This window comes from Pelodiscus sinensis, chromosome Z (assembly GCF_052426305.1).
Source record: "Pelodiscus sinensis isolate ZL-2025 chromosome Z, ASM5242630v1, whole genome shotgun sequence".
Lineage (NCBI taxonomy): Eukaryota > Metazoa > Chordata > Testudines > Trionychidae > Pelodiscus > Pelodiscus sinensis.
In genome coordinates this window covers 1,150,381-1,160,156 of record NC_143085.1, presented here as the reverse complement: position 1 = coordinate 1,160,156, position 9,776 = coordinate 1,150,381, and the positions used below count along the sequence as shown (strand labels likewise).

At 74.6% G+C, this 9,776-nt stretch overlaps 1 protein-coding gene across 1 annotated transcript; it reads left to right on the top strand.

Annotated features, from left to right (window-relative positions):
• Window positions 1-382: 382 nt before the first annotated feature.
• On the top strand, window positions 383-8,394 carry LOC142818454 (zona pellucida sperm-binding protein 3-like). Its single transcript, XM_075897907.2, has 10 exons — window positions 383-870; window positions 1,524-1,720; window positions 2,277-2,389; window positions 2,796-2,887; window positions 3,494-3,656; window positions 4,568-4,676; window positions 5,028-5,119; window positions 7,271-7,368; window positions 7,573-7,692; window positions 8,171-8,394. Exons 1-10 carry the CDS (start codon window positions 768-770, stop codon window positions 8,371-8,373), a joined length of 1,290 nt encoding a protein of 429 aa, XP_075754022.2. The 5' UTR covers window positions 383-767; the 3' UTR covers window positions 8,374-8,394.
• The last annotated feature ends 1,382 nt before the right edge of the window (window positions 8,395-9,776 follow it).

Here is a 9,776-nt window from a genome sequence, read left to right as displayed (position 1 = left end):
TGCACCACCAGGGGACACACAAACCTAAGTGTGGCCGCTCTGCTCATCAACTGGCCGGCCTCCGAATCGCTCCTGAGCGACTGCCCCAGCGCCCAGCTCACAGGGACCTGGCCAGAAGATTGGTTTCCTTTCCCCCTAGGGCCTGACCTGCCCCTGCAGTTCCCCTGCTGGTGCCTGGTTGGGAGCCGTTCCCCGTGAGTCTCACCCCAGCGCCTGCCTGCTGGCGCCCTACCCCGGGCAGGGCCCAGAAACCCTCCAGCACGGGCCTGGCCTGGCCGGGTATGAAGCCCAGCGGTGCTGCGCCCTGGGGTGGGCAGGCCTGGTCCCGGTGTGGAGGCTCTGGGTTGGCCCAGGGGGTCTGCACGCAGGCTGCCCGGGCTTACGCACGGCCCGTGGTGAGCCCGGCTGTCGCACGGAAGCTCCGAGGGCGGGGAGAGGGTTAGGGTTAGGGTGGCAGGATGGCTCCCTACAGGGTACGGGGGAAACTGAGGCACGGGCAAGGCCATGACTTGCTGGAGGGGAGCCCTGGCCAATGAGGCAAATGCCCCTGGGTGGTCTCGTGGTGGGACCCCGCCCTCGGCTGAGGGACAACGGGGCTTCGGAGAGTGGCCGGGCCTAGGCAGGGGGCCAGGCCTGTGTGTGGCCGGGGTGGCTCCTCCGAGGGGAGAGCCCAGCACCTGTGCAGAGCGGCCCTGCCCAGCGGCTCTGAGCACAGCTGCAGCCCATCCCTGGGCGGGTATATAGAGCCGCTCCCAGGGCCCAGGGGCATGCTGCTGTCCTGTGAGCAGGGTGGGGTGGCTGGCAGCATGGCGAGCTGGGCTGTGGTGCTGGGGGTGCTCGTGTGGCGCTTGGCTCTGGCCGTGCAGCGAGGTGAGTGGGGTGTCTCCTTGGGGCTCTGTGCTAGGGGCCGGTGCCTGGCTCTTACCCTGCTGGGGCTGGGCTCTGCAGCCACACGGCTTCCCCTCCCATGCAGCTGTGAGTTCCAGTGGTAACTGCTCCCGGGGCCTGGCTGGGTAAGAGCCCTCCTGGTCCTGGGTCGGTGCCGCAAAGCACCAGTGACCCCTCCCAAGTGGGGCCTCTCCCATGCTCTGGCCCTGCTCCTGGGGGGTGTCCCCATGGGCTGGGGGGGTGCTTGGAGGGTGAGGTGGGTTTGGCTCCCTGGTGGAGCCCCACGGAGGGGTCTGGATGGCTGGGAGCCCCATGGGGAGGGGAGGGCAGCCAGCAGCCACACAGGGCAGAGAGGCCTGGGGGGCAGCTTGGAGCCCCATGGGGAGAAGGTGGGGGGCAGGCAGCTGGGTGCCCCGTGGGGCAAGGGGGGTGGGGGGAGGCAGCAGGGGAGGCGGGAGGGCAGCTGGCAGCCCCACAGGACAGAGGGACCTGAGGGGCAGTTTGGAACCCTGTGGGAAGCGGGGGGAGGGGGGCGGGCAGCCGGGAGCCCCGCGGGAGGGGGGAAGAGGGCGGGAGCCCCGGGGGAGGGGGGGCAGAGGGCGGGAGCCCCACGGGGCCTGCTCACTCCCCTCCAGCGCCCCCGGACTCGGTGCTCTACGAGTGCAATGAGACCAGCATCCGGCTGGCGGTGAAGCTGGACCCCCTGGGCACTGGCCGGCTGCTGGACCCCCAGCGCCTGCACCTGGGCAGCTGCCTCTACTCCAGCCTGGCCCCCCGGCTGGGCGTCCTGCTCTTCCAGCACGGCCTGCGGGACTGCGGCTTCTCCCGGCTGGTGAGCGAGGGCTGGGCGCGGCGGGGGGAGGGGCTGAGGGGTGCCCCCGAGGGGCTGCCCCCCCGGCTCCAGTTGGCTTGGCCCTGCTCCGGCCCCTCCCGCGGGCTCCTGCCCGTGTCGGGGGCTGGCAGGCGGGTGGGAGGGGCTGAGGGGTGCTCCCGAGGGGCTGCCCCGGCTCCAGTTGGCTTGGCCCTGCTCCGGCCCCTCCCGCGGGCTCCTGCCCGTGTCGGGGGCTGGCAGGCGGGTGGGAGGGGCTGAGGGGTGCCCCCGAGGGGCTGCCCCAGCTCCAGTCGGCCTGGCCCTGCTCCGGCCCCTCCCGCGGGCTCCTGCCCATGTCGGGGGCTGGCAGGCGGGGGGGGAGGGGCTGAGGGGTGCCCCCGAGGGGCTGCCCCGGCTCCAGTCGGCCTGGCCCTGCTCCGGCCCCTCCCGCGGGCTCCTGCCCGTGTCGGGGGCTGGCAGGCGGGTGCCCTCGGGACCAGCTCGGTTCCCCTCCTCGGTGACGCCCCGCGGGGCTGGCAGGGGCCTGGCGCTGACTCCCCTGATCCTGCCTCCCCAGACCTCGGGGGCCACGGTGGAGCACTTCGCGGAGCTGGCCTACGAGCCGGCCCCTGGCAGCGCCCGGCACCACGCCAGCCCCTTTGCCGAGCGGATCAACTGCACGGACCCCCGGTAAGCGGCCGGCGCCGGGCGCCCCGCGACGTGGGCTGCAGGCCGGGGACCCCGAGGAGCAGCCGGGCGGGCGCAGGGCTCTGGGCTGGGGTGGCCAGTGGGCTGAGCTGCCAAGGTGCCCTAGGGCTGGGGCGCTACAGGCGCCCGGGGGATGAGGCGACCGGACGGCTGCTACTTAACCCTGGCTCCGAGCCCCTGCGATCCCAGGCTGCCCACTGGTGCCAGTAGCCCTGCTGGACGGGGAGGGGTGGGGGGCCCCGGCCCTGGGCAGGCTAGGCCCCCCAGGCTGTTTGGGGGGTCATGCCAAAGGCCGGCCAGGGACACGCTAGAGCCGGCCCTAGGGGGTCTCGAATCAAAGGAGATGCCCAGGGAGAGCACAAGGGGACCCATCCTGCCTCTCTCCTAGGGCAGGGCCCCTGGCACCTCTGGCCACAGCTCCGGCCACCGGCCGGCTGGCTGCCTCCGGCGCGCTCCGCTTCACCGTGACCCTCCTGAACGGTGAGTGCCTGGGGCGGGCGGGGGGGGGGCTGCCCACTCTGGGGCGGGCGGGCAGGGGGCTGCCCACGCTGGGGTGGGCGGGGGGGGGGGGCTGTGGCTGGCCCCTGTCTGTAGCACTGCCCGGGGGGGCGCCCTGAGGCCCTCGTGTCCCCTAGACCGTGGCCCAGCTGGTTCCCTCCTGGCCAGGGAAGGTTTGAGGGGCAGTGAGGGTGGGGGAGCGTGGAGGGAGCAGACTAACCAGTGTGGGGGTTCAGGGGCCCGTAACCCCTCCCCAAGGCACTAGGGCTGCCGGCCGGCCCTACGCCTGCGTCCCTCCCGTGCTGTATCTCGGCGCAGCAATAACCCCCCCTACGCAGTCCCCTCTGGGCCAGGGTCAGGGGTTCCCCAACGCGCCGTCGGGCACCAGCTGGGCGGGCACCTACAGCCAGTCCCGCCGGGCCTCCCGCAGCGCCAGGCCACGTCCTAACCCGGCGCCCTCCCCTCGTGCTCGGCTCCTCCGAGGGGCCCGCCGGGGCGGAGACGCGGGCCCTGCGTCCGGGAGGCCTGCGCCTGAGCCGCCCCAGCCCGCGGGCAGCGCCTCTGACCGCCCCGGCGCTTGTCTTGCAGGCGGCGCCACTGTCTTCTTCCTGGGCGCGCCCATCCGCCTGGAGTTCGCCGTGCAGCGCGGCTTCCACCAGCCGCTGCGGGTCTTCCTGGACGCCTGCACGGCCACCCCCACGCCCCAGCTCGGCCGCTCGCCCGCCAACTACAGCGTCGTCGCCAACCACGGGTGAGCGGCCGCCGGGGGCGCTCGGGGCGGGCAGCAGCCGGGGTGGGGGGCAGCCAGGGACCGGGGGGGTTGCGGGCAGCGCTAGGGGGAGCATGGCCGGCAGATCGAGGGGAGGGATTATTCCCCGACTCGGCACTGAGGCCACATCTGGAGTGTTGTCCAGTTCTGGCCCCCCGCTCCAGAAAGGATGGGGGTGCGCGGGGGCCCCCCGCTCCAGAAAGGATGGGGGTGCGCGGGGGCCCCCCGCTCCAGAAAGGATGGGGGTGCGGGGGGTGCGGGGGGAGGGGCCAGCAGAGGGCACCCTCAATCTTAGGGGGCTGGAGCACGTGACCTGCGAGGGGAGGCTGAGGGGTTTGGGTTTCTTGCAGGCTGCTCTCCAATCCCCCCTCTCTCCTCTTCTGCAGCCTGAACTTCCTGCAGGGGTTCCAGGGAGGCTGTTCCCAGTGGGGGCAGATGAGGCCTAATGGGGTGGCCTCAGGAGGCTGTCTGCCTAGAGGGTGGGGAGGCACGGGGGTGCCTGCCTGGAGGTGCTGGAGGCTTAAGTCCCTGCCGGGTCGGGCTGCCCCACTGGGAGCAGGCGTTGGACTGGCTCCTTCCAGCCCCAGGACTGGACGCTCCGACGCAGGGCGCAGTAGGAGCCTTGTAACTCACGCGCTGGGTTCTCCCCAGACCCGGCTCCAGCCTGCCAGGGTGAGGGCAGCCGGAGCTGGCCGGTCGGGTAGCCACGTGGCCCCTAAGGACCGCTCATGCTGGCGCTAGCTGCTGGCTGGGGCAGCCTGGTTCTGGAAGGGTGCAGAGACCTTCAGCCGCTTGCGCCCGACCTCAGGCAGGGGCCAGAGCAGCAGGCGTCCCCTGGGCCAGGCGGTCTCCAAAGCCCTTGGGCCGGTGAGTGACTCGCCCTCCTGTTCCAGGTGCCTGGTGGACGGCAAGGTGGCCAGCTCCCGGTTCCTGCCCCGCCGCGCCCCCGAGGCGATCCGGCTCTCCCTGCAGGCCTTCGACTTCGCCGGCGCGGCCCCTGAGGTAAGCGCCTGCTTCCGAGTTACGTACCCAGCTGGCTCCTGCGAGTGCCTGGCTCTTGCCAACGCAGCTTGCGAGTCCTAGCGCCAGCCCCTACTAAGAGCCTGCCTGACTGGCTGGAGGTGCCCCCAAACGCAAGGCTGGGGGGGCCTCAGACTGGTAGCCCCGTGCCACAATGCCCCGAGATGCCACGGCAAGGGGAGTGCCAAGGTCTGACAGGCAGCAGCCCAGCACCCCGGCCTCGGGGCGGCACTAGTGTGGGCGTGCTCGTCGGATCTCCCGGCTGCCCCGTGCCCTGAAGGCCGGCTCTCCCCGGGGCGGGGCGTGGGCTCAGCTGGCTTCTCTCCTCCCCAGATCTACCTGCACTGCCAGGTGCTGGCCTGGGACCCGCGTGCGCTGGCGGATCCCGCGAGGAAGGCCTGCTCCTTCCACAGGGACACCCGCAGGTGAGGGCAGGTGGGCGCGGCAGTCCTGAAACCGGGCCGGCGGCGGCTGGCTGCTCTGGCGGCTGGGGCCCTGCCCTGGGGACCCCGGCACCTCCATGGTCCTGGGTGGCTCGGCCAGCCCTCGCGGCGGGGACGACCCTGCGGTCTAGGCCTGCGGGCCCTGCCCTGGGGACCCCGGCACCTCCACGGTCCTGGGCGGCTCGGCCAGCCCTCGCGGCGGGGACGACCCTGCGGTCTAGGCCTGCGGGCCCTGCCCTGGGGACCCCGGCACCTCCACGGTCCTGGGCGGCTCGGCCAGCCCTCGCGGCGGGGACGACCCTGCGGTCTAGGCCTGCGGGCCCTGCCCTGGGGACCCCGGCACCTCCACGGTCCTGGGCGGCTCGGCCAGCCCTCGCGGCGGGGACGACCCTGCGGTCTAGGCCTGCGGGCCCTGCCCTGGGGACCCCGGCACCTCCACGGTCCTGGGCGGCTCGGCCAGCCCTCGCGGCGGGGACGACCCTGCGGTCTAGGCCTGCGGGCCCTGCCCTGGGGACCCCGGCACCTCCATGGTCCTGGGCGGCTCGGCCAGCCCTCGCGGCGGGGACGACCCTGCGGTCTAGGCCTGCGGGTCCTGCCCTGGGGACCCCGGCACCTCCACGGTCCTGGGTGGCTCGGCCAGCCCTCGCGGCGGGGACGACCCTGCGGTCTAGGCCTGCGGGCCCTGCCCTGGGGACCCCGGCACCTCCACGGTCCTGGGCGGCTCAGCCAGCCCTCGCGGCGGGGACGACCCTGCGGTCTAGGCCTGCGGGTCCTGCCCTGGGACCCCGGCACCTCCATGGTCCTGGGCGGCTCGGCCAGCCCTCACGGCGGGGACGACCCTGCGGTCTAGGCCTGCGGGCCCTGCCCTGGGGACCCCGGCACCTCCACGGTCCTGGGCGGCTCGGCCAGCCCTCGCGGCGGGGACGACCCTGCGGTCTAGGCCTGCGGGCCCTGCCCTGGGGACCCCGGCACCTCCACGGTCCTGGGCGGCTCGGCCAGCCCTCGCGGCGGGGACGACCCTGCGGTCTAGGCCTGCGGGTCCTGCCCTGGGACCCCGGCACCTCCATGGTCCTGGGTGGCTCGGCCAGCCCTCGCGGCGGGGACGACCCTGCGGTCTAGGCCTGCGGGTCCTGCCCTGGGACCCCGGCACCTCCATGGTCCTGGGTGGCTTGGCCAGCCCTCGCGGCGGGGACGACCCTGCGGTCTAGGCCTGCGGGTCGTGCTCTGGGGACCCCGGCACCTCCATGGTCCTGGGTGGCTCGGCCAGCCCTCGCGGCAGGGACGACCCTGCGGTCTAGGCCTGCGGGTCGTGCCCTGGGGACCCCGGCACCTCCACGGTCCTGGGTGGCTCAGCCAGCCCTTGCGGCGGGGACGACCCTGCGGTCTAGGCCTGCGGGTCGTGCTCTGGGGACCCCGGCACCTCCATGGTCCTGGGTGGCTCGGCCAGCCCTCGCGGCAGGGACGACCCTGCGGTCTAGGCCTGCGGGTCGTGCCCTGGGGACCCCGGCACCTCCACGGTCCTGGGTGGCTCAGCCAGCCCTTGCGGCGGGGACGACCCTGCGGTCTAGGCCTGCGGGCCCTGCCCTGGGGACCCCGGCACCTCCACGGTCCTGGGTGGCTCGGCCAGCCCTCGCGGCGGGGACGACCCTGCGGTCTAGGCCTGCGGGCCCTGCCCTGGGGACCCCGGCACCTCCATGGTCCTGGGCGGCTCGGCCAGCCCTCGCGGCAGGGACGACCCTGCGGTCTAGGCCTGCGGAGACCCGGGCTCGGTGGGAGCGGCTCTCCGGCTGAAGCGGGCTACGGGGCAGCACCTGGCAAGCCAGCCTGGGGTGGGCTACAGCCGCGCTCTGCGGGAGTCCTGCTTTGGCACAGCTAGGGCCGGCAGCCACTGGGCTCACCGTGGGGACGTGGCCAGTCAGGTGGGCTGGGGCGTGGCTCTCGCCCGGCAGCGGCACGTCCTGCGCCTCTCGCTCCAAGGCAGGGCTCGCCCCTCCGACTCCCAGCCCCTCTGCAGGGGCCCTGCCTAACGCAGCTCCCAGCCCCACTGGCTCTGCCCAGGGGAGGTAGGTGCTGCCTGGGGCCCTCCTGGGACTCGCAGGGTCTGAGACGCGGCCTCCCTGCTCTGCCCGACAGGTGGGAGCTCCTGGACGACCCCGCGCTGAGCTCCGCCTGCAGCTGCTGTGACTCCCGGTGCCCAGCGGCAGGCTCTCGCCGCAAGAGGGACCTGGAAGGTACGAGGGCGGGCAGCCGACGTGCTGCAGGGCCCTTAGCCGGGGGGGGGGGGGTCCGGCTGCCTGCGGCATTGCAGTGAGGCCACCGTGGCCCTGGGAGCAGGGCTGGGCACATCCCGAGCCGCTAGCCTTTTGGGGGGCTGCGGAGGGGCCTGGGCCTGTCTGGCCCGGTGCCAATGGGGCCCATCTCTCCTGGCGCTGCAGGGCAAGGGGCCCTCGTCCATGCCGTCGTGGTGGGGCCCTTGAAGATCCGCAGAGCGCCTGCAGGGACGGGAAGCGCCGAGTGGCACGCCAACAGCTCCCGGGCCGTCCAGAGCCATGCAGGTACTGGCCCTCCGGGGGTGGCTGTGCGGGGGAACCCGGGACCACGCCCAGACCCCAGCAGAAGGGGAGCGGAGGCCGAGCTGCCGGCTGCCTGGCCTGCCCCAGTGTCTGCTTGCCTGGCAGGTGGGGGCTGGCGGCCCAGAGCCCTGCTCCCCCAGCCTCGTCTGGAGCTGGCAGGTGTCTCTTGGGCTGGGGGGCAGGGCTGCCTCGGCCCCACTTGTAAGCCTGGTTACATGCTCCTATCGATCTGCCCTTGGTGGAGCCCCAGGGAGTCCGTGCGGGGGCTCGGCTCGGCTGCTGGGGGGCAGGGCTGAGGACCCTGCCCTGAATGCCATGGGGGGGGCAGCTTCTTGAGCCAGGCCGGGGGATCAGAACTGGCAGGGACCTAGAGGTGGAGCCAGGCCCCTGCTCTGTGGCAGGACTCGGCGCCAGCCTGGGGGGCCCAGACATGTCCACTGCCTCCCCTCTCTGCCGGCAGGAGGCAAACCCGGCGCGCTGCCGCCTCCCGTGGGCGCCCTGCTGCTGGAAGTGGCTGTCATCGCGGCCGTGTCCCTGGGCTTCTGCCTCTACAACGGGCGCCACAGGCGGCTCTGCCCCCGCGCCCACGGGCCGGGCGACTCCTGGACTGAGGCCCTGGTACCGGCCGAGCCCCTCGCCAGCATCAACGCGGACGTGGCCTGAATCAATAAACCGTGAACCAGAGCAGTGGTGTGCGCTGGGCCTCCTTCCGCAGGGCCGGGAACCGGAGCGGTGGGGGGGGCGCTGGGCCGGCCTCCTTCCTTCCGCGGGGCCGGGAACCGGAGTGGTGGGGGGCGCTGGGCCTCCTTCCGCGGGGCCGGGAACCGGAGTGGTGGGGGGCGCTGGGCCTCCTTCCGGGGGGCCGGGAACCGGAGCGGTGGGGGGCGCTGGGCCTCCCTCCTTCCGCGGGGCCGGGAACCGGAGCGGTGGGGGGCGCTGGGCCTCCCTCCTTCCGCGGGGCCGGGAACCGGAGCGGTGGGGGGGGCGCTGGGCCTCCTTCCTTCCGCGGGGCCGGGAACCGGAGCGGTGGGGGGGGCGCTGGGCCTCCTTCCTTCCGCGGGGCCGGGAACCGGAGCGGTGGGGCACGCTGGGCCGGCCTCCTTCCTTCCGCGGGGCCGGGAACCGGAGCGGTGGGGGGGGCGCTGGGCCTCCTTCCGGGGGGCCGGGAACCGGAGCGGTGGGGGGGGCGCTGGGCCTCCTTCCTTCCGCGGGGCCGGGAACCGGAGCGGTGGGGGGGGCGCTGGGCCTCCTTCCTTCCGCGGGGCCGGGAACCGGAGCGGTGGGGGGGGCGCTGGGCCTCCTTCCGGGGGGCCGGGAAGCGGAGCGGTGGGGGGGGCGCTGGGCCTCCTTCCTTCCGCGGGGCCGGGAACCGGAGCGGTGGGGGGGGCTGGGCCTCCTTCCTTCCGGGGGGCCGGGAACCGGAGCGGTGGGGGGGGCGCTGGGCCTCCTTCCTTCCGCGGGGCCGGGAACCGGAGCGGTGGGGGGGGCGCTGGGCCTCCTTCCGTGGGGCCGGGAACCGGAGCGGTGGGGGGGGCGCTGGGCCTCCCTCCTTCCGTGGGGCCGGGAACCGGAGCGGTGGGGGGGGCGCTGGGCCTCCCTCCTTCCGCGGGGCCGGGAAGCGGAGCGGTGGGGGGGGCGCTGGGCCTCCCTCCTTCCGCGGGGCCGGGAACCGGAGCGGTGGGGGGGGCGCTGGGCCTCCCTCCTTCCGCGGGGCCGGGAACCGGAGCGGTGGGGGGGGCGCTGGGCCTCCCTCCTTCCGCGGGGCCGGGAACCGGAGCGGTGGGGGGGGCGCTGGGCCTCCCTCCTTCCGCGGGGCCGGGAAGCGGAGCGGTGGGGGGGGCGCTGGGCCTCCCTCCTTCCGCGGGGCCGGGAAGCGGAGCGGTGGGGGGGGCGCTGGGCCTCCCTCCTTCCGCGGGGCCGGGAACCGGAGCGGTGGGGGGGGCGCTGGGCCTCCCTCCTTCCGCGGGGCCGGGAACCGGAGCGGTGGGGGGGGCGCTGGGCCTCCCTCCCTCCTTCCGCGGGGCCGGGAAGCGGAGCGGTGGGGGGGGCGCTGGGCCTCCCTCCCT

What these genes read in the sequence shown, in the direction of transcription:
- LOC142818454 (XM_075897907.2), top strand. Translation starts at nt 768, where the DNA reads ATGCTGCTGTCCTGTGAGCAGGGTGGGGTGGCTGGCAGCATGGCGAGC. An exon ending in GGCTCTGGCCGTGCAGCGAG is followed by an intron (nt 871 to 1,523) that starts GTGAGTGGGGTG and finishes ACTCCCCTCCAG; the next exon opens with CGCCCCCGGACTCGGTGCTC. An exon ending in CACCGTGACCCTCCTGAACG is followed by an intron (nt 2,888 to 3,493) that starts GTGAGTGCCTGG and finishes CTTGTCTTGCAG; the next exon opens with GCGGCGCCACTGTCTTCTTC.